This window comes from Rhagoletis zephyria, unplaced genomic scaffold, assembly GCF_001687245.7.
Source record: "Rhagoletis zephyria isolate East Lansing unplaced genomic scaffold, Rhagoletis_zephyria_1.1 Rzeph_scaffold_00046, whole genome shotgun sequence".
Lineage (NCBI taxonomy): Eukaryota > Metazoa > Arthropoda > Insecta > Diptera > Tephritidae > Rhagoletis > Rhagoletis zephyria.
In genome coordinates, this window is record NW_016157130.1 from 441316 (window position 1) to 465906 (window position 24591).

Below are 24591 nucleotides of genomic sequence, written 5' to 3' on the forward strand. Positions count from 1 at the left end.
CTTGAAGCTGACTTCTATTACACTTACTTCGTTTTGGTGTCAGTAACAGTTACCATAGGCAGCTGTAGTAGAAGAAAGAAAATCATAGCATGGACCAGAGCTTGCACATTTTTGTTTTTCTTTTTATTGTAGTCAACTACAGGCCGTTTGTTATCTTTTCTAGTTAGCGTATTGCCTTGTTGGTTAAAATAGTAGATTTTTGTTTTTTGCATGGAATGTTGATCGGACTAAGAGAATACAGTGGATTGTGTTGGGATTTGAATTGAAGAATTTGCAGATTTTCAACGTTTTAAGGGGAAGCTAAGAAGTACCTTACATCGGGAAATTATGAATAGTACTACTGCATTTAAGGTGAGTTGAGGTGAGGTAGAATTGGGGTGAGTTGAGGTGAGGTAGAATTGGGGTTAGTTGAGTTGAGGTGAGATGAGGCGAGCTGAGGTTTTTTGCTTATCATAACTTTACGACACTCTCATACTGACAATATTTAAGTATTAATTTTATTATTTTTAATTTTAATTATTTGTTTATAAAAATATAGTTTCTTCATTGATAGAACCCGCATCAATCGCGGTTTCAATATTTGTTTAATATGTGTGCAATATTAAAAAAAAAAGTACACAGTTTTGTATTTAATTCAATTTTAGTGTGAGAAACTGCAAGTTTAAAGTGACTAGGACTTACCGTTGATTTTTGGCAATTTTTTGTTTTTTTATTGAAGGTATTGCTCATTTTCTCAATCTATTCATTAATACGCTAACATAAATTTTGTCCGACTTCGTTTGGCGATTTTACCGAACCGAAGAATACAATTGGAAAGGTATTTTTCTGTAGATGAGGAGAGTTTTTATGGTTTCAAAATTGTCGGAAGATTACGGCCAAAATTGTCGTTTAAAAATTTCCGTATTTGTGTAGATTTAATTTTCTTTGCAAGCTATTCAATTTGAGTGGTTTCCGCATTTTGTTTAACTTCGCAACGTTAAATATGTAAGAATTAGGCTAACTGAAAGGGTAAGCAAGTTTATTGAAATTTTTTGATAGAAATCGAAATAAATTTAGTGATAAAAAATTTAGTTATTGAAAATTATCAAGTTACCGAAATTGATCGAAACATCAAAGTATATAGTTATCGAAATTTAACGAGTTATCGCATCGTATTGAATTATTCAAATTGATCAATGTTTATTGAGTTGCCCAAATTTATAGACACAGAAACTTAGTTTTCGAAATTTACCGTTGGTTATCGAGCTATAAAAGTTAACGGGATTAAAAAAATGTGTCAAGCTAAATAAATTTATCAAGTTATCGTTATTTATTGAACTAAGATTATTTAGAGAGTCAACGAAATTTATCGAATTATCGTAATGTATCGAGTTCTTTAAACTAAGAGTTATCGATATTTATTGTTTTACTGAAATATCTGAAATTTGTCGATTTATCGAATCTAAGTTTTGGGAATTTTCAAAATATGTCAAGGTTATCGTGTTGTCAGAGTAAATATAACGGTTTATAGAAATTTCAAAGTTATATAAGTTTAACGAGTTATAACTGCTTATCAAATTTTACCGTGTTACCAAATTATAACGATTTTCCGATAGCTTTCGAAAAATATAGAGCTATAAAAATTACTCGCGTTATCAAAATTTATAAAGGTATCCAAATTTTATCGAGTTGTCGATTTATATTGAGATATGTAAATTTTTGAGCTACCGAAATTGATCGAGACTCGAAACGCATAGCTATCGAATTTTATCGAAAATTATTGAAATTAGTTGAGTTATCGAATTTCGTTGAGCTATCGGATATTAAAGCTTTTGAAATGCATCGAATTGTCGATATGTATCAAATTATCGAAATTTGTAGACTAACTGGAAAGTCCTGCCAAAGCAGGACGACGCGCTAAGCTAAAAAACCACTCCAAGGCTTTTAAAAACTACAAAAAAGGGCGAATTCCGGGAGTAACTGCCACTCTTAGTATAAAAAATCGTCGAGCATACTTTGTATGGAAGAAAACCTTTTTATAAAAAGTTATTTAAATAAAAAGTTGTCAAATCTTGTCAATGTGCCGAGTGTCGTAAAGTTATGGTTAGCACTATAGAGTGAGGCGAGCGACATAACTAATATATGTCATGTCATGTTAATGATATATACTAGTCTTCAGTTCCATCTTAATTTTTGTCTCTTTTGGTTTATCTCTATATCTATCCTTCTCTAGATCCTTTTTTCTTATTTTAATTTATGTATATATTTTTTCTAAAATTAACTTCGTTTAATAAACCATTTTCTCCCACAGTTGGTTTAATTGTTTCCTCTTCCCAGACCCTTGACCAAAAATTACATTTATTTCCTGCCGCATACATTCATTTGGTTTTTCCCCACAACTCCCTTCAAGCCTTCAACCCTTCAAGCAGCTCTATTTTTCTAAGGCAATAGCTAGCATTCCAGCTGTCCAATTATGCTTTTGTTAGTTAAATTTTTTTTCTATCAGAGTCATTCCACCAGCCTGTGGCAGCCACATTCAAGTGAACACAGCAGCAACGCAGCATGTGGCCAAAGCTGGTTTTTTTTGTTTAACTTTATAAAAAAAATCTTCAAGAAATTCAAGAATTTTTCCATTTATATTTCTAGCTTGCAGGTTCCATTATTATAGAATTAAAATAAAATTGTGAAATGCATAGTTTGCAGCTCGGTCTGTGGCAAATTGCTTCTGCTGCCACAGTACACAAATGCAATAAGGAATAAAACAATACCTAATATTATTTGTATACCTTTGAACAGAACTCTGTGTACCAGAAATCACTAATGTTTCACTATAAATATTCACTAATTTACAAGTCTTTCTACCAACATTTACATTTCTCTCAAATTTATGCAAGAAATACTAAGCTTCCAAAGCGAACATTTTGCATTTCAAAAACTTACCGTCTCCCCGCAGCATTAGTTGTTGACTTCACATTTTCCTACGCTGCCTCTTCCTCTCATGTGTTCAATTAGATAATATCATATTACACACAACTGTGCAGCAGTAATCCTCAAACTCAATGTCCACCTACACATTTCCTCCGCATCCCAGTAGCCAGCTTTCGTTGCCTTTGCTCTAACATTTGCAGCACAGTTTCTCGTTATCTTTGTTCCCGATTGCAATAAGTTTTATATTTTATGTAGCAATGTACACATCTGCATATAATCATGTATATGTATATATAATGTAATGCTAAATAGTTGTATGTAATTGCATTTGTAACTGGTTGTATCGGTCCTACGTCGCCTGTTAGCTATAATTGCTTGACAAATCTTTGTACGTTGGTGTACGGAAATTACAAAAGTATTTTGTCAATAATTATGATAACATCACTGGGAAGAATATTATGTTGTCACTTTGTTATGCTTCTTCTTCTTCTTATTTGGCTTCACTGCCACTTTGTTCGAGTTTGGCTTGAAATTTTGTTTGCCTGGGTCACCAGGGCGTATACGTAACTACAAATGAAATTTGTGTGCGCCAAATGTCATATTTCCGCCTACAAGTTAACATTTTATGATGCCTAGTTAGTTTACATATACACATATATATATACTTATAAATATGCGTATATACATTTGCCGAAATGTGCTGAACTTAATAGTGAAATGAATAAATGTGACTGGGGCGCCTGAAAATTTAGTGCATATGAGCCTGCAGCCTCTCGGCGATTTTAAAGATTTTTAGTACATATATCATGCAGAGGCATACGACTGGACTCTCAGAACCATTCTGCAGGAATAATTGGCCAATTGTCTAAGCCTCACTATTTTGATGGCCGGGTACTCGCAGAGAAAATGTTCAACTGCACCCTTCGAGCCCAGATACTTGCAGCTGCCATGGAACCTGTTGAAATGCATGTCAATTCTTCGGGATACGGGTCAGTGGGCTGTGCAGACAGTGTCGTTTTTTTTCGTATTTGCTTTGCTTACAGAGTGCTGGTCTTAATTTGGTCGTAGGTAGCGACCTAAGCGCATTGATAGCCGATGGACTATCTGTACGGTGACCATCCGTACGTTATTTCAAAGAACAGTCATTTTTCTCACTATGCTGTTCTTTGACTTTATTTATTTTTCTGAAAATCTATTTTGTCCTTTATTACGAAACTTGTCATTTGAAAGTAATTTTTTCATATGGTGGCATGCATTAATGCATTTCATATATTACAGCCTATAGATAAAAATGTTTAAGAAAGATTGGAGAATATTAAAAAGTTGGAGAGCTCAGCCTTGCCATTTTCCTTGTCGAGGCGAGTGCATGTATGACGTATATGTAAAGCTTATTTTATTGTACGGATAATAATTCGAGTAGGGTTTATGTTTAACAATTTTCACGAAGAAAACAAAAATTAGTAAAATTAAAATTCAATTTTTGCTTAAAAAGCAAGCAGTAATAGCTAATAAAAATTCTCCTTGAAGACTAAGTAAATCAGAAAGGCTTATGGAAATTCTGGAAATTCACGCTAAAACTAAGAAAAATTAAAAAGTGATTTTCTCGGAAAATTTACGTGGCCGATTTTTTTTTATAATTCTTTTCGTAGCTTTGTACCTAACACATATCTACCGAAATTTCTTTTGAGTTGCTTAAGGTGAAAAAAATATCCCAGGTCTGTCTAGTTGATCTTCTAAACTATCTTCGACACAATAAAAGAAATGTTGTCGCTGATTACTTTCAAATACGTAGTTCCTTAGCATTAAATAAGAGATCTAACGGTAAGCCTACCTTTCTTCCACTTTCAGATATACACCGATTGGGCAAACTACTATCTCGAACGTGCCAAATCCAAAAAGAGAGTCACCGATCTGTCAGCAGATTGTCGCGATGGCTTACTACTCGCTGACGTCATTGAAGCGGTAACATCATTCAAAGTGCCCGATTTGGTGAAAAAGCCAAAAAATCAGCAACAAATGGTGAGTCAAAAAAAAAATAAATTTTACACGTCACTTTTAAAGAAAGATTCTCAACTAAATTAAACTAGAACTCTCTCGCGGAAATATTCATTTAGAAATTCTTTATTTGATTTAAAACACACCTTGAGGCTTTAAGCTCAACTGTCTAAAACTTCATCAACCACAACTGCAAAATGCGCAGGTAAACGTATGTAGAAGTGCACCTTTCCCTCAAGAGTCCTTGTCACACCTCCAGCTAGCGAACCAAAACCCTCTATTAATGTTGTTGCCTGACTCATTCGCGCCATTCGCATTCCCATTCACTGGTATCATCGCTTGCTCAGTTCAAACACACAACCAACTACCGCGTAATAGAAAACTCGTTAATTGTTTTTCGCACATACAAAAGTCGTCGCTACGCGGCACAAAACGTGAAAATATTTCAGTTTTCAACTTTTTTTTTTTTCGAACAAACGTTAGATAGCAGTTTGTTGCAGAAAATCTAGTTTGTGGCTCAGCGAGCAGCAGTGGTGGTGCTGGTTGCGTTTTTATACCCAGAATGAAATTTATTTTTTGAAAAATTCAAAATAATGATTTTATACCTGGACTAACTTCGAGAAAGAGGGATGAAGTAATTTCCATTTGAATCGGTTAATTATCAAATGACTTATCCATATATAATTTTTCCGATAGGATGCAGTTCAACAGAGCTCCTTCAACCTCGATCAAAATTGTCATAACGAAAAATGCTGACGTATTCCCTTTGGTAATTAGCCGTTTCATTTAAAAAGAGACATCTAAAAAATATTGGGTTTCATGCTATTCCTTAAATAAACTTTCTTTTTAATAATGGGATTTTATAAGCCTTATCACCTCAGACCGGGAATGCATCGTCTAAGTAACGCTTAAGTTTACGGGCCCGATTTTCGATGATATTTCTATTAAATCTATTTTATTTAAAATCTAGAATTTTCCTATTAATTACAAATATACTAAAGCATAAAGGGCATAGCTTTTTATGCAAGACCATCAACAATTGCAGCTTTTGACTTTACACCAAAAATATATGAACGTATGAACACATGCATGCATACACTGGCGGTCGAAAATGTATGGATGGTGTTTTTTTTTCAATATTTATAATGTTTTTTAAGTAAAATTTATTGTTATTTTTTATAACAATATTTTGCATGCCAGAACCATATAAATCATACTTTCAACAAATTTGTATCAAAATTATGAAATTTTTAATCAGAATTTTTGGAGAAAAAGTGCAAAACGCTCTCAAAAAAAAACGAATAAAAATCGATGAGTTTCTTTAACCGTCTAAACTTGGACTTACTTAGCATACCCAAAAAATTCGGATTAAAAAGTTAAAATTTTTGATGAAAATTTTTTGAATTTTTCTAATGCTGAACTTCTACTAAGCATTAAAATGACATAAAATTGGAGACATTTGAAAAACGGCATGTGGAAATGAATTTAATGGCTATTTTTTTCTACGTAATGACCGATTATTTTTTTAATGCAAAATTTGACATTACAATTTTCGCCATTTAATGCCAAGCGGAAATATAATATAAATTCTGTATAAAGTTTGAACGTTTAATGCCGAATTTTCACCAGGCATGGAAGTGACATTTAAAAAAAAAACACAGCCGACCTCAACGCTCATATAAAAGTGTAGGGGTGCCCTTAATTTCTTCACGATTCAATGATCGGAATTAACCACACTAGTTTTTTGAAAAAAACTATTCCAATGAATTAATAACCGTACTCCGTTTTTGAAGTCAGTTAAAATTACTATTCACCCATTCTTCACCGCCAGTGTATATTCATATTCAGCATATATAGTATATACATACATTTTTACTATTCATATGTGTGTGTGCATGTGATTTACCTTTCTTTACGTCTAACACCTGTGATGTGATGCATTGCGACGTGCTGAAAAGCCACGACAACCAGAATGACTCGTGAAGCCACATCCTGCTCCAAATTACTGGGAAGCAGCTAAGGAATATAATTCAGATTCTGTTTGTGAGTTGAGGGAAATCGTATTAATGACAAACAGTTTGTCGGCAAATGCAAGCAAAAATATTTACAAAAATAAAAAACTAAAAGTATTAAAGGGCAAACTAGAACTTGAATTAGAGAAGAGTCAGTAAAAATAATAATATAAAGACGTGGTCTCAAAGCAATTTAATTAAATGGCATGAATAACGACTTAATCACAAAGTTTTTGAAGATATAAAGAATTTGGGTTTCATACAGAATAAGAAGAATAGGAATCATACAGTTATTTATGTTACACAATAGTCAAGCCTGAAATTATTATCCGGCAAGCTTTATTATTAATACGATTAATTCATGAGATGAATGTGTAAGGCGGAACGATGATTTATGTTTTAGCCGGAGGTTGGGGCATTCAAGTTATCCAATGTAGTAGTGCATACTTCTCTCGGTGAACAGTAGGCTCCAACAACAAAACCTGTAACGCGGCTTTTTCCGCCTCCTATAATACTTCCGAGAGGAAGGAAAGCAGGAAGATTTTCCACACTCCTATAAGGAAGCCTTAATAAATTTCAGAAAAAGCGAAAAGAGCTCAGAGGACGCCATAGAAGAACTTCTGTGACAATATTGAGGAATATTTGGATGCCAACCGGTTACGGAAAGTCTTGCCAAAGAGTCTCTTTTCTCCCAGTTACATACAGAGGCCGAATGGCGAGTGGACTTCATCTCGGAATGATATGCCAGAGATTCTCTTAGATACACACTTCCCTGGCTGTAATGTTGTGTCGAGTAACTCGCCCCCGGCTTTTGCACCTTTATATATAAGCTCCTTTATAACTTTCAAATCCACTGTGTTGGATGGCACTTACCCAGCGGTGCTGCAAGATGCGCCTGACATATTATGTCCCAGCCTAGGGAGGGGAAGGGATGCAGAGCCTCTCATGTGAAAGCTATTCGACCAACCAGCCTTTCTTCTTTCTTCCTAAAGATCCTGGAAAGGATACTGGACACATTCATTCGGCAAAAGATGGATCCCAAGGAGCTATCTGACTGTCAAGAAGAGGAAGAGGATTCTCTCTACTCATCTAGGATCTTACCCCTACATTCTACTTATTCGCTGTTAGGGCACAGGTTCCAAAGCAATTGCGTATGGTAATGACCTTGCCCTTACTGGAATTGGTAGCACTGTCGCTCTCTAGTGAAGTGAGATACTTGGGCGTGATCGTGGACAGAAAACTGACCTAGCAACGGAACTGCCGGCGAAGAGGGCTACGGCTTTATAAATAGTGTCACAAACCCTGGATAAGTCGCTCAAAAATTCTTAGCTCAACAAGGTACAACCAAAGCCATGGAATACTCCTAAACTTTATGCCCGTACAACTTTCTGGGAAGCTACAGGCGAGCTGCAATGCAGTAAGACTAAATGTCCTGTTCAAATGGAAAGACACCAAATTCGGCCACATCAACATTCTAAATAACTGCCCAGACTCGCTTGGATCCCCAGATTTTTCAACACCACCAATGGAGCTCAAGAACAATTTCTCCCATCAAATCCCTTCAAGGAAGTACTGGGAGGACGACTCGGTTTGGGGACTTCAAGATGACTCCACGGCCATCCAAATGGATGGCTCTAAACTAAATTTAAGATAAGGGAGAGGTATACTCTCGAAGAACCTCTCACTAGACCTCTTTTTTACCTACCACTTTAGTGTTTTCCAAGCAGAACTCGCGGCCATAAAAGAGGCTGCACTCTGGCTTATCGCATCTTCTCTTCACCTGCCTTCAGTAACTATATACTCCGATATCCCACTTGCTTTCAAGTTACTGGATTACTGTGAGACTTCGTTAATAGCTGCGATAGAATGTAGGAAAATCCTTAACCGTGTAGCTTTTAAGTCTACTACTAACATTGTATGAGTGACAGGCCACAGACACATTCATGGTAATTATGTAGCGGACGAGCTTGCGATGAAGGGAACCATCGTGTAAGATGTCAACTTCTCTCATGCAGCGGGCATACCGTTTTCTATCTCTAAGACATGACTCAGAACATACATCGTCGAGAAGGCAAATAAAACATGGTCGGAAAAACCCACGCGTGGGACGACTCGACAAATCTAGCCCGGCCTCGACGAGAAAACATCCGACTCACTCATTCTGTTAGAACGCCCTCCTTCACTAAGGGTGGTGACCGGTACTATTACGGTCTACTGCTTAACGGGAAGGCATGCTAGCAGAATAGGTTTGCCGGCCAATGAATTCGGCCGTAGCTGCCGTGACTTGAACAAAATCCTTTTCGTTTGTCTAGCCGGCCTAAATAAGTGAAGCAGGCATTCACGAGCCATGATTTGTCAAACATCACATCATAATGCAATACATATGTATAAGCATGAGATATGATGCCCTGTGTTAAGTGATGTGATTTGGTGTGATGTGATATGGTTGCGATGGGACGTTATATAATTTAACCTTCAGATATCTACAGAACGAATGATCACCGTACATATAAAGCAATAATTTATATCAGCAGTAATAACAAAATATGACGAAATATCACATTCTGCCACCAATGCACAGTGGCCAATTTTTGGAAAACCCTGGCCAAAAGTCCAAAAGAAAATTGGTGCATTCGTATGCATAACCATCTTATATTGTTAAGAGTGCTCTACTGCGTATGCCTGTGAGACAACAAGTCGATTCTCTTAAGGCATTTAGTGTTACAGGAGATCGAAGTGACTGTTGCTAGCAATTCGCTCTAAACTTTTCGTAAATTAGAGTTTTCGTCGATGTTAAAGTTGTGGTATTAAATATATTTAAAAAATTATAGTTTTCAAGCATCCGCTCATGGACATTGTAATCTAGAGTATGCAAAACATGTTTTTTCATTGTCACGCCATCTAAAAACTAACGTAAGACATAGATATCCACGGATTGATTTTTTTTTTTTTGTTTACTCATTATGATAAATTAGGAAAAAAGTTACGAGAGTGGTCGAGATGGGCGGTCTAATTTTCTTTTTCTGAAGTTTTTCCCATCCAACTTGGTTAAAACCACCTGCCGCCACAAGCCGCCACTGTAGTTTGGAAATTCGTTTTTATACGCGATTCTTAATTTTTTTTTTTAAGTTTAAAAGATTTAAATTGTGTAAAAAATTATTTCTGTCAAGATTTTAATGTTTTAAAGATTGGATGTTTTTAGAATTTAAATGATGTCCGAAAGTACCACTATATTAGAGTGCACTCGGCGTGAAATTTTCGATGCATTGTTTAATGCAAGTCTTATCATACGTTTTTGCCGTTGATATACATCTCTTCAAACCATATTGCCTGGATACTGCGTAACTGTTAATTACAAGCTATCCATAGTATTATATGCCAACATCAATTCATGAAGTGCTCATCCATGGGCCTCTCAATATTGAATGGGCACCTCTGCCAATTGGGCAACTTTCCGAAGAAGCCCAAGAGTCAAGGCATAAGGATGTTAAAAAATATCGAGAAAACTTTTCAAGAAGATCTTCCAGGATAAACACGATGACAGATATTTTTCATTGGCTGCTTGTATCCTCGGACCCGCTCATTTCAAGTTTACGTTTAAACCCACCAACACAAAATCATAAACTCTCATCAGATGCCATTAAATTATTATCAACTGTTGTAAATGCGGATGCGGAATTGCCATCCAAAAATATTGATATGAGCTTGGACACTTCAGATCCTGTACCAACCAACATGTATGTCTTGTTAATTGATTCATCTCCCGTGTAAATCTGAACATCAACATTGTTAGAAACAAACATTAAGACCTCGTCAGTGTTTGTCCGACCTTCTCTTCCGATTTGTGGCGTGCGCCTTGATGTTGGCGCACAAATGGGAGGGACCAACAGTTTTACGCCGAATCCGAACGGGGATTGTATTTTTATGAGAAGCTGTTATTCGTGGCTGAATACACTCGGGGGTTTGCCATTGCCTGCCAAAGGGCGACCACTATTACAAACAACTTTTTTGTTTCTTATTTTTTGATGTTGGTCGGAAACTGGGCTTGAACCCAGGCCCTGCGGAATGATAGCGTACGTTGCTAACCGCTACATCACATTATATAACAAAAAAGCAGAAAACATGACCTTTTATACTTAACTAGCTTAGTTTTGCTAAAAACTGATTATGTTAAGCGTACACAGCGGCCATTATGGATCCGCCATTTTGAATTTCGAAATTATGCGGTGAAATTTAAAACCAGCAACCAAAATAAAGACCGATACACAAGGTTTGATTACAATTGTAACACGCTTCGACTTTGGACTTTTTGGCTTTTTCGAAAAATTGGCCACTGTGCAATGGCATGATGTGATATTACGTCTTGCTTTTATAAGATGTAATGTGATGAAAATTATGACTATTATGCATACAAATCTAACAGTCCTAAAAATAACTGCAAACAATCCAACCGGTTGAGTTGCAATCCAACACCGTTTTTATTCCATTTCTGCTACTTTCCGATCTTTTTAGTCAACTATTTGCCTTCAACACTCCACACACTCACAATTCACTAGGAATTTCCTGCTCATTCAGCACAATAGCGACATGCAAAAATTCCCCAGGTAGAAAATGTGTCGCCTATTTAAGTTCAAAGCCAAAATCCCCTTACAACTTTTCTAACTTCACTAAGTTACCACTTCGTTGTAGCGCAAAAATAGAAGCATAAATAAAGTGAAGAACATACACACACACACACACAACTCTTTACGTGCTGGCTAAACTTTTGCTTAAATCAACATTTGAATGAAATCGAGAACAAATGGGTAGAAACAAGAAGTAGTCGAGTGTAGCAGGCAAAAAAATGCTTGCAAAAGTGGCGAAAAATCGCACGAATCGCAGGCTTGACTTTGAGCACTTTTACATTTCGCTGATTTTTCACTAAGTTTCCTAGTTCCGTATGGCAAAGGCAATGCGCTGAAGGCAGTGAAGCACACTTTTATGCGCTTCACTCCACTCAACTCGACGCCAGTTTATTTTTCTTTTGCTCTGCTTGGCGCGTGCATTTGTTGAAACCACTCATTAGAAAAAGTGCTGGTGGCGGGCGGCCTGGCATATAAAATAAAATAAAATCCTTAAGCGCTACTTTGCATTGCCTCTTTTATGTCTGCATTTCTCCATTGCTATTTCTTTTATTTCCTTGTGCTTTTTGTCAACTTTTGTGCAAGTTTTGTTTCAAAACTTTATTAAAAACTTGTCATGTTTGCATTAGCTGTGAAAAGCACTCAAGAATAAAATGTCGCTAGCGAAAAAATTGGAGAGCAGAGAGAAGAGCTACGAGTGTGCGTGGAATTTTTGTTGGTATCGCACAGTGTATGTATGTAAGTATCTGCTCGCACATATTTAATTTAAAAGTTTTATTATTGTATTGAATTTATTTAAATGTGTTGGCACAGTTTGAGTGGCAATGTCCATCAGGTGCGGGCGAGCGAGAGAAACAACTTTAAAAAGAGTTCAGTGTGCAGTGAGTCGAAAAGTTTGTGAACACTGACCATAAAGTAATAAGCTTAAAGTTTGATCAAGTGAAAAAAGAAGATAGCGATTTGTATGTAAAAGTTATAAATGCAAGATATGAGGTTAACTTGTTATTACTTAAATAAAATGCAGCTCATGGCGTTTGAGAAGTGCCAATTCGTTTGCCTATATGAGCAAATCTCACGAGTAGGTACATTTTTCTACAAAAAACGAGATTTTGATGGAAAATGGTAACACACTTATCTTAGATAATGATTCCATCGCGAAATTGTATTTAAATGAAAACTTAAAAAATATATACCAAAAAAGTAAAAATCACAAGGGTATATGACCTAGAGGTATACGCCGCCCAGCCACGCCGCTGCCGCCGTTTTTTTTTTTTTGTCATTACTCACGTGCCGCCGCCGAGTTACGAAAATATCGGCACGGCGGCGTTCGGCGCCTAAGGAATTTTGTAAACAATTTTCATGATGAATGCCAATGGAAATACATCGCTTGAAGGAACTACTACTCCAGAATATATACAAATTTGTTTCAATACCACAACAATATTCCTTTTTTACATATTACTACAACAACAAGAAAGTTGTCACACACCAATAAACTTTAACGATAATATCTCAGAAAGCAGTTTTAACAGAAGTGCCCTTATTGCATCTAACTCCTCGATTATTGGAGATAAAACAAAAACAAATTGATATTCTTGTGTATTTTTTCTTTAATAAAGAATTGAATATTTCTTAAACAGATTTTAAATAAGTAAGTTATTTTATTCTGGGGTCCCACAGACGTATACAAGTACTAGGTGGCTGTGTGAAAATTATGCTAGCATTCACAAGTGGTGGTCAAACCCCATGAAGGTTTTGCTCCATCACACCACAATGTTTTCTACACTGGGTTACAGTTCCCCCTTCTTGGTGGATATTAGTAGTATTTTTCATTACTTTCGGTTATCCTAAGGAAAATTTGGCGCTTAATGTTTTAGTGGAAAATTTAACCACCTATAAGCCATTTTTTTAAACAGTGCGTCAAAAAGGCCTGTTCTGCTGGGAGTTGATGGGTAAAACTGTTGGGAAAATAGTAGACCACCCTATTTTCAATCTACAACCCGCAAAAAATCGTAAGTACTCGGTAATTTAACATAACGGTAGATAAGATTATTACAAAAATGTATTAATAGCGACATAAATTACTTCAATAAGTTAACTTTTTAAATTTTTTCATTTCTTTAAATTTAAATAGTACATACGGATCTATAGAGAACATAGAGAACCATATATGTATGTACATATATACCTCAGACCTTCTTCTGTTCGCCGATCCCTCAAAGTTTTAATTCCTAAGTAACAATATTTAAATTTAAAACTATGAAATAAATAAATAGAATTATAATCTGAATTGGCATGGCGGAAAGCCTAACGCTGACGACGCTTTCTCTACTTATGTAAAAATTCTATAATGAATTTCAAGTGTGCCAATAAAAATTGTAAAAATGGAATTAAGGGTTCTCAAATTATAATCATCTTTTACTCAATAATTTTTTAATTTTTTTTTTCATTTTGAAGCACACTTGTTTTATTAGATTCGCTCGTTTTGTCAAGAAGAAAATTTACCTTTTAATTTTAACATTTTGAAGTATCTTTAATTATTAAAATAAAATTAATCGTAAAATTTCGAAAATTTCAAAATAGCTGGTACAGATATTATGCATGCTGTCATTATTTTTAATTTAGTGGCACACTCTGGAAATTGCACAGATATGTTGCATTTGATGCCAACGTGCATTGGCTCTAATATAAATATTCTATTTGAAAACTTCCCACAGTTATTAACAAAAAAAAAAAACAATTTAAATTTTTTCGAGTTTTAATGAAAAAGTTAATAATTTTGGTACTTTTACGCTTAAATAGACGTTTTAAGGCTAAAATTGTTCAAATATATTATTTTTTATTGTACTTACTTCTGGAACTCCATTTATTGAAACATTAAAACATATGCAAGAATAATGCTTTAGCGTTTTTTTTTTTCTGGCGAGAGAGGGAAGTGACACTAAAAAAACAACTCTTGAGATTTGCTCAAATGCGTTGCATACTTTCAAGCATTATTTTTGTTTAACTAAAAAAATAATACAATGTCGCAAATATTTGCGAGAAGGAATAAATATTGCTCAGCTGCGAAGCCTAATTCATTATATTAAAATTTGCTTTTTGCATTTGAGAATCCTAAAAATTTACTCCACATCAGGTCCTCTACTCTTCATAAAATTATATTCTAAAGCATAAAGCCAAGTAAACACAAGAGCTGACTTAAAAAGCGCCACCACATTCCACACAAATTGAGCTCAAGTTCATTGTCGAAATAAAATCGCATTATAAGTTATACAAAGTGGGGAGAGAGATATTGTAAAATAGGACCTAGCCACTGTACACCTCTCACCCTGCACTACGCTAGACTACACTGCGTCTGCAGCAAGTCTATGAAATAAAAATTTATTTCAACTTTTGTCGAGTTGACGCTTTGCATAAGCAATGAGGCGCTGGCAATGCCAACTAGCAACATACAACCCATCGACTGGTTGCTGCTGGCGAAGCGCCTAAAAGTGCGCTATACTCACATACATACATATGCCGAGCAAACGCAATGCAACAGCATAGTGCGGCATGTAGTAAAATAGACTGATAATAAAAAAATAAAAGTTAGTGAGAGAAAAAAGCAAACGTGAGCCGAAAGAAAACTGCGCTACACATAAAATGAGTGCGAAGAAAAATCATGCAACGCAACTGAAATTGGGTAGAATGAGGGAAAACAGTAGCAGAAATAAAATAAAAAATCGACAGCATAAAATTTGGCAAATTAGTTAAGCAGCTGCTGCTCTTTTTTACTCTCTGTGTACATTCCTTTTGGAAATCTTCAGCTCTTGCACACAACTATTTATTCTGCACGTAGAACACTCAATTGTGAATTTTTTTCTGTGGGCGTGGTAGTGGACGAAGCGACGTGTGTGACATGTTGCTAAAATTAAGTTAGATGAGTACTTTTCACAAGCGACAGCTAATTTTACTGCTGCGCATGCGCATGTGTTTTCAATGCGGAGGTTTGGGTTTGTCCTTTTTTGCACAACTTGCTTTTTGCAAGGAGGGTCTTTTGTTATTTGTTTGCACTCGTTATCGTATTAAGTAACGAGTGGGTTAGCGTAAATATTTTAGATATTTAAATTATGATTTCGTCTCTAGAACTTAATGTATTGTAGTGTTAACAGTTCTTCGTTGGTTTTGTTGTGTAATCTGATTAATTGTCTTTATCTTTAAAATCAAATATTGGCCACTATTTATCATTATTTAAAATTTGTATTGCGATCTCAAATAAACAGCTTAGGAGAGTATTGCGTTGGTTTTATACCAACATCTTCCAACCAGTAGCGAGAGCATGATAACCAGATATGGCATTCAAATTGCACCTTCTGTTAAGGGGGCTAGCTTTTAGGGCGAATAAGGCTGGCACTAAGGCATGCCACATTTAAAACGAAGTTAAGAGTCATGCCTTGATCTGAAAAAGCAAAAGTCAAAAGTGAAAGCGAAAGCGAAAAGTCCGGTGGAGTCATCGCTCCTCATCTACTTGTAGACGCGAAGCAGTAATGGACCTTGCCACGACTCTCATCTGGCTTTCGCCTAGCGCTCGCTGAGTGATCTCAGTACCATCCCGCCAAGAATAATCCGCTGCACAGTGGCCCAAGAAAGTACATTTACTGTTCATAATTCACTGGCCACTTCATGTTTTCACTCAATTTGATTAATTTTTTTTTTAAAGAAAACAAGATACCAGTTGTGATTGATTTAATTTTTTTTTTTAATTTTCATTTCCTTGAATTAAATGTCTTAGGGCAAAGTGCATAAAAAGTACCGATTTCCCTGTTCCAGCTAATTTTACATAACAAAACTAGTTAAAAACAACATTATGGTTCCACATAAAAGAAAAAATAAATACAAAAAAAAAAAAATTAAATGTTTAAAAAAAAAATTTCACCAAAATTAAATTTTTTTAGCTTTAAAAAAATTTTGGGTACACAGTTTTATAGATTATGGAATTTTAGTTAAATTTTGGTGACACTTGCTTAGAATCATTAAATTTTTTTTTCGTTTTGGGGGAATGCTACTATCGTTTCCAACTGGTTTTTATTATTTAACATTTATTAGCTGCAAAAAGAGAATCGATTTTTTCAAAATAGCATAATGCACTATGAAATTTAATATCAATATATGAAAATTCAAAAATCAGGCCCAACTTGTCCCTTGCTAATTTTATAAGCTTTCATTAAAAAAAAAATATATATATAAAAATTTATTGAAAAATTAAGGCTCCAGTAAACTATGAACATTAAATTCCAGTTTTGAACCACTGTGCGCTGTTAGTAAAATGTCATCCATTCTCTCTTTCCTCACTGAGGCCACCTCGAGACTACTCTTCTTAGTTGGCTCATCCGGCATACTGCCATAAGTCTCTATAAAAACACCACAATCTACATGTGTTCTAAGCGTAAATTTCTTATTTTCTGGAGACTTTTGGGTGCTACGTTTGCAGATTTCATAAGGAAAGGATTAAAGTAAAATGCTTTGGGGAATTATTTTCCAGAAAATTCTAACCAGCACATTCATTTGTAAGGCCTGTTTTGTTTACACGTTCACACTTTTAAATCACCTCTACTTTTTAAGTTACTTCGCACGCCCAAAAAGTGCCAACTTTTAAATCCGCTAATCTGGCTTGGCACAGTGCCTGCAATTAATTTTCATACTAATAAATTCTTCAGCAAACTTTTCTCATAAACGGCTGCACAATTCCAGCAATCCCCTAACTCACTCAAACACACTTGTGCCATGCTTTCACCAGCTGTGCTGTGCATACAATTTTAGTACCAATAAATTCTAAATTAACCTGCGCGCATTTCGAAAACTTCAACTTGACTTTGGTCATTAAGGGTGCACCACCAACACACTAACACTGTTACGCATGTTTCCCTTGCGTACTTCATCTTACCGCTGCCAATGCCAGCGCTCATTTATTTGGTAGCTTTAGACTGCATCCGTGTGCATTTCGAAACAAAACAATTGTAAATCGTAGCTCATTTGTATGTAGATGGGGTCTACCGTACAACGACCCAGACAATAGTGGAGTCACCCGTTGGTAATGCGGTTGTTGCATTCGAGCTTTCACAACTTTTGCGCGCCAATCAATTTCACCAACTCGCTGTTGGGCGATGCAACAGTGCAACCAATACACTCACTATTCGCATTACTCCCTATTTTTTCCACACCGCCCTTCAGTGGAGTCGGACGTCTTCAGACGGTGCGCGCCATAATTTAGCGTTGAATTGTCGTTAAATGCAATTGGAGGCAGCTCGCTGGTTCTCGCTTGCCTAGCCTGGGGAGTTGACTGATTTGCATAAATTACGCGACATTACAAAGGTGATTACTCTTCAGTGCACACCAGAGGAAAATGTGCTCAATGTGCGCAAAAGAATAAGTTCATTCGATTCGGTTCAGTTCAGCTCAGTTGAGTTGGTTGTTTGGTAATTTTTCCGTTGGCCCGTAGCGGCTGCTACGCACATTGTTGAATTGGGGCTAAAGTGAATAAATTTNCATAGTGGAGTCACTCGTTGGTAATGCGGTTGTTGCATTCGAGCTTTCACAGTTTTTGCGCGCCAATCAATTTCACCAACTCGCTGTTGGGCGATGCAACAGTGCAACCAATACACTCACTATTCGCATTTCTCCCTATTTTTGCCACACCGCCCTTCAGTGGAGTCGGACGTCTTCAGACGGTGCGCGCCATAATTTAGCGTTGAATTGTCGTTAAATGCAATTGGAGGGAGCTCGCTGGTTCTCGCTTGCCTAGCCTGGGGAGTTGACCGATTTGCATAAATTACGCGACATTACAAAGGTGATTACTCTTCAGTGCACACCAGAGGAAAATGTGCTCAATGTGCGCAAAAGAATAAGTTCATTCGATTCGGTTCAGTTCAGCTCAGTTGAGTTGGTTGTTTGGTAATTTTTCCGTTGGCCCGTAGCGGCTGCTACGCACATTGTTGAATTGGGGCTAAAGTGAATAAATTTGTAAATTTTCTATAAAGTTATTGTCAAAAGTCGGTTTTTTTTTTTAACCAGGGATAGAAGGGGGCGAACTAGTGGATATAAACCAAGGCTGTTAACAAAATGGTACAGAATCTGAATACAAAATGAGATGCATAAAACATCTCGTGTACGCCCCAAATCGGAGCTTGTAACTAACCCAATGAACCTATAACCAATCAAAGAGTTAAACTTCAAGAGTAAATATGTTTTCTTCTAAAATTTTTATATTCATTCTATCCACAGAATATGTTGCACATATCCGTGAGAGGTCATTTGCAGTACTTGTTGATTTTGAGATTTATTTTCTACCACCACATAATAGTGGCCAGTCATTGTTACTGTTCTCTAATACAAAATGCGTATTTAATTGAAATTGGCTAGTTGATTTATTTGATTTGTGACTGCATTGCAATAGGTACTCGAATATGCAACAAGCAATGAAGTTCGTATAGAGAATGTAAAAATACGCCATCGTACATACCCTGCCGGAAAACCTGTCTATGAAAATGCTATATTTAAAATTTGTTGCAGATGAATTTAATGATTTTTTATTACATATATTTTTGTATGAGTTCAACGGCATAATTTTTTCTAAATGACCACATTTCAAATAAAAAGGATCTGTAATTTTTGCCTATGGAAACTATTTAAAAATTAAAAGCAAAGCTGACCTGATATTTTTTGAATAAAAAAAAGCCGGTAAATTTTTTTTATTTAGATACTAATAAAAGCAAACGTAGGGTGTAAATTAACCCAAAAAAAGACCAAAAAATAACTTAAATAATAAAAATACCGAGAAGTCCCAAAAAATCCTAAACAAAATGTGCAGAACTCCNCAGAAAAAAATACCGAGAAGTCCCAAAAAATCCTAAACAAAATGTGCAGAACTCCAGAAACATAAAACACGAAAAATTTTGAAACATCCCAAAAAATGCTGCAAACTATATCAAGAATCGCCAAAAGTTCTAAAAAAATCTTTAATAGTCATGAAAAATTCTAGAAAAGTTTAAAAAAAAAATCGACAAATCAACAATTAATTAATTAATTTTTTATAAATTCCCAAAAATGCAGTGACCAGTACATTTTTCGGCACGTTTCATTTCTTCAACATCTTGGTAACTGCGACAGACTAAATTGCACGCCTCGACAACATTGTCATTGCCTACTGCCGTGCTGAAATAAGTAGACAACGAAAATCGTCGAAAACTATCCAGTTATGCGACTAAAAATTTTACGCAATGCCATGCATCTTTCGATACGACTCGAATCTCGAAAAACGTCTTGCACTTGGCACGTCATTCGCAACGACGTTGTTTACTTGGAGACATCCTATGCTTTTACCTTGTATGCTAGATTAGGTTAGGTGGCAGCCCCGTGTAACCCCGCAGTAATCTGTACGATCAAGCATGAAATCGAAGCCCCCTCGAACTCCAGAGTGTCCAGTCATTAAGTCGGTCAACCAATCGGTTTCCCTGAGTCTAATAGCTGTTCGCGCTGCGGTCGTCGACAGGCCCTACGTTCAGCATTACGTTCAGTGCCAATGTGAGGGTGGTCCACAGTGCCCCACAAATACTATTACGTTCAGTGCCAATGTGAGGGTGGTCCACAGTGCCCCACAAATACGAATTAAAGCAGCCCGTTGTACGCACTCCAGCTGCTTAGCTAGTGTAGCCTTTTCAAGTGAGTTCCACTAGACTATGGCGCCATAAAACATAATTGGCTCGACTACGGTCTGGTAGAGCCTTTAGATAACTTTGGGCGAAAAGTCAGACTTTGTCAGACAGCTGTAAAAGTTTACTTCCAACTGAGGGAAGAAATGCATCGGGGATTTTGTACACTAATTAGGTAGAATCCGTTTCCTTTTTCTTGCTTACCCATCCATGCATGTGATCCTCGAAGAGGGACAGACTTTTAGGCCCGTCGGGAGAAAAATCATGAAGCAGAGCCTATGCTGGCCTATATCCTGGCAACTAGGAATGCAGGAAAAGTCACCTAGCCCTCCCCAAGGTCAGGTAACTACTTTATGCCTTTCAATACAAAGTGTGCCACTCGTTGCTCATCTATAAACTTGATCTTCTTGGCATTCCACCTAATTTTCTACGTTGGATCTCTTCATACTTTTATTCAACTAAAGAAAAGTCTTTGCTACAATCAGACCTAAACAGCATGGCTTACTGGTGCAAAGTAAATCTTTAGCCTATAAATCTTAAGAAATGTAAAGTAATGTGCTTCTCGCGAAGAGCTGTTCAGCCAGTTTCTTATACAATAGGTAACCATAATCTGGAACAGGTATACGATTTTGGATCCTAAGCTTAATTGTATTCTTCACATTAATGTGACAGTCAACAAGGCTAAAGGTGTACGAAACGATGGTAACTAATTTGATGCTGTAGTAGATATTTTTAAAATCGAGTAGGTGCTTAGTGAGTTATCGGCTCAGTAAGGTATTTCTGGCATAATGAAGCTTTCTTAGTGGGNCATTAAAAATAAACATTTTCTAATTTGTGATGGGCGCAGGGTTGCCACTTTGGTAAATTATTACCAAAAAATGGTAAAAAAATTTAAGTTGGTAAAAATGTAAATTTTTGTTAATTTTTGAAAATTTTTGTTAAAGTGTTTTGTTTAACAAAAAAAACTTTCGTTTCCGCTTTATTTTTCTTAGTAATCTGTATGTTATGAATTTCTTTTCAAAAGTGTAGTCTACTTTATTTTATTAATTTTACTTATGTCTGTATGCACCGTGCTCCATTCAAAACTCATATTACTGGAATCCTGAGGAACTTGTGATTGCCTAAATATTTTAAATGTTTCTTTAAATAAAAATTAAATATGGGCAGGAATGTACTTAAATGCTCATTAGGATTGTTCACAAAAAAAAATAAAATAAAAAAATGAACGCCAGTCTTACTAAACGCAAATTTTTAAATGCAGAAAATCACAAAATACCCGGGAAAAAAATTAAGAAAAATAATAATCAACGGGAATTTTTAGCTGCACATTGTTGGTTATACTTATATCGGCTATAAAACTGCATACCCAAAAATGGATTCAGAGTAAAAAGCTCGAAATTTAGACAACAATTTTTAATTTTTTTCTAAATGTTCTATATAGATTGATTTTTATGGATTTGATTGGTTTAAGTGCAAACAATATTCTTATACAAACGAAAATATAGAAATAATTTTACTTGTAAAACATTGTGAACATTAAAAAAGTAACCGAGGGGTTTTTGAGTCACCGTATTATAGACTCCAGTTTTATTTTGGCTCAAATGATGAAGTTTCGTTGTTGCATTTAGTTTCATCACTTACACTTTTGGTTCAAAGAAACCGGAGAAGATGCCATCAATATAATCTCAAATACCTTATCATTAGTTAAATGAAAAGTTATTGGCAGATATTTTCCATATTTGGTAAATTTTTTTTTAAGTGAATTGTAAGTATTTCATTTTTCGTCAGTGGCAACCCATCATGAGCGTCTCGGCTTTATAACACAAATGCAGATATGGACCTACAATTCTGCACCATATCCGAATGAAAAATACACTCGGAGTTAAAATGGTTTTCAAAAAATTTTTAAATATAGACCAATTTCAACAAAAATACCTATGCCCACTATTTCCCGTAAATAAAATCCTCCTTTTAAGATATTTTTGGCACCTAAATGCAGATGTTTGCTTGTGTGTATTAAATTTCAACTACAAATTTACATCTCCGCTTTGTCAAAGGTTTCTACGAAATTTTCATGAATACTGAAATTCATTGTCGTTAATTTGATTTTCGTACAGCGGGTATACAAACGAGTAGAAATGGAGCTTTAACATGTTGCATATGCCACACGCAAATATCGTTCGTACGCGTATAGCGCATATAGTGACATATGGTTGGAATAAGCTTGCGCTGTTGAGTGATTGAGTGTCTCTGTGTGCTTAAAGTTAGTTAGTGCTCGCTGGCTGTAGTAAAAAGTTGCTTATGTACATACTTGTCTCTCGTACTCCACAGTGGGTGTGTTTGTTCTACACATAAATAAAATCACTCAAGTCTCAATTAAGAGCGTTGCTTTATTTACTTTCTTGTGCGTAAAGTGCATATGGTATTTTCGCTAGAAAGGGACTTTTCAGCTCCTTTGAGTGTGCTGTAGTGGATGGAGGTCGTTTGCTTATTCATGGCAAGCTTTTATGTAAATATTTTCGATAAAATTCAGAAAATAAAGCATTTTAGAAATATTTAATGCCGAATAGCGTGATATTCTTACCTCGAAACGCGTACCTACAAAGGCTTGAGGGAGTGCATGAGTTTCCACAGATGTTTATATTTTTACCTTAAATAAAAATTATATTTTCTTGCACGTAAAACAAGCTGAAATATGCTTTACACGGCATCTAAGCAATAAACAAGAATATATGTATGTATAATTAAACATGCGTATGTGTTTATATTAACATCCTTATAGGCGTGTATATGTATGAATTTCATTTACAATTCACAAAAGCCCTTTTATGTTGCTGCTCATAACAAAATTTTACTGCGTCCGTGCCATTTTCTCAGTCAGTCTGCCCTTGCGCTGTTTAATTACCTCTATTTTTTGTAATTTTCCTTTTTTGTTAAATTATTTTTTTTTCGAATTATACACAAAACAGATTTTCTTTTATAAACAGAATAGCCAAGTTACATCATTTTATCTTAGTTTTTAGCTGTTCAGTTTCTATTTTTGTGGGTGGGACTGCATTTAAGTAAGTTACTATGGGTATGCTTGTGTGTCCAAAATTACATTAAAAGCACTGGATACGGTTACATATGCATGTGCATATTATCTCTCATTTACCATTGTAGCTCATAGAAGCGTTGCATTCTAAATTGAAATGCGTATGCTCCACTAACGAAGTAAGCACGCCATAGCAGACACCAGTTGCCTGCAATACAACGTAATTTCGGGATCAAAGCGCTGGTGTGGACATATACATCTATGGGCATTAGGGTGGTCCAAAGTTTTTTTTTCCCAGACACCCCCAGAACTGAAGTATATAGAAAATAAGCAGACCCGCATTTTTTTATTTTGAAATCGGTTACTATAAAATCAGGGACCGAAAATGTTATAAAAGTCCGGAGCAAAATATTGTCATAGAAGAAAGTTATTAATGTTCCTTTGATCCCAATACCTGCTGGAGAAAAATCCTGGAGTCATTTTATTTTTCGAACTATTTGGCAAAAAACCACTAATAACTGCAAAGTCCAGTAATAACAGTTAAACTTGGTCAAATATATTTTAAGAGCGAAAACTTTGGACTACTCTAATGACAGCGGGAAAATCCAACAAGTTGATTTTGGGCCACCCTAACTATTGTGTGGTAGCCGGGATTTTTTTCGGGAGGGGTTTTGACAAAATATTTTTTTTATTTTAAAAATAAAATATTTCACACAAACAGGGTTGAAATTTTGAAATTCTTCTGCTCCCCGTGTTACCAGAATTAAGTTTCCGGTCAGATCTCTTAACCGAGGCTACTACTAGTTGAATTTCCCTAACCCTCTGGTGACCATCGACGCACTGCTTACTCTGCACGTCTCCGCCTCCTAAAAACTTCTCGCGTATAGTTTCCCATGTTGGTCACTGTCCAACGGGTGGAGAGGGCATTACCGACATCGCACGGTAGTTGTCTACCAGCTACAATATTCTTGGAATGACAGAACCTTCTAGAGCCCTACAACCGACATAGCTGTCTCATAACCAATAGCTGACCCGAAAGTGGCCCATAGGCCCCAATAAATGGTACGAACAGCACGGCGGCCGAGGCCCCAGTCATATCTGATGATGTGAAGTGCCTGTCCAATAACAACAACCAGTCTCTCTTTTAGGTGCGCCTGGTGGGGAGCAAAGCTCATGCGCTCACCGATGGTCAGCCCCAAATACCTGACTTGCTTCACATATCTAAGACTGGACACCAACAAGGTTGGCCCTTCGGTCGGAGAAGTAACTCCGCGAGAGAGATGTATCCTCGCAATCCAGCTAATCCAAGCACGCTCAAGGACTCTGTCGTTTAT

General features: G+C 36.1%; 1 protein-coding gene across 1 annotated transcript in view; it reads left to right on the plus strand.

Moving 5' to 3' along the window:
* Positions 1-24591, plus strand: part of LOC108367519 (protein sickie-like) — a 305357-nt gene that overhangs the window by 20843 nt on the left and 259923 nt on the right. Inside the window, exon 2 of the mRNA XM_017622151.1 lies at positions 4756-4926. Coding sequence (XP_017477640.1) covers positions 4756-4926 — 171 coding nt within the window. The remainder of the gene's footprint in view (positions 1-4755; positions 4927-24591) is intronic.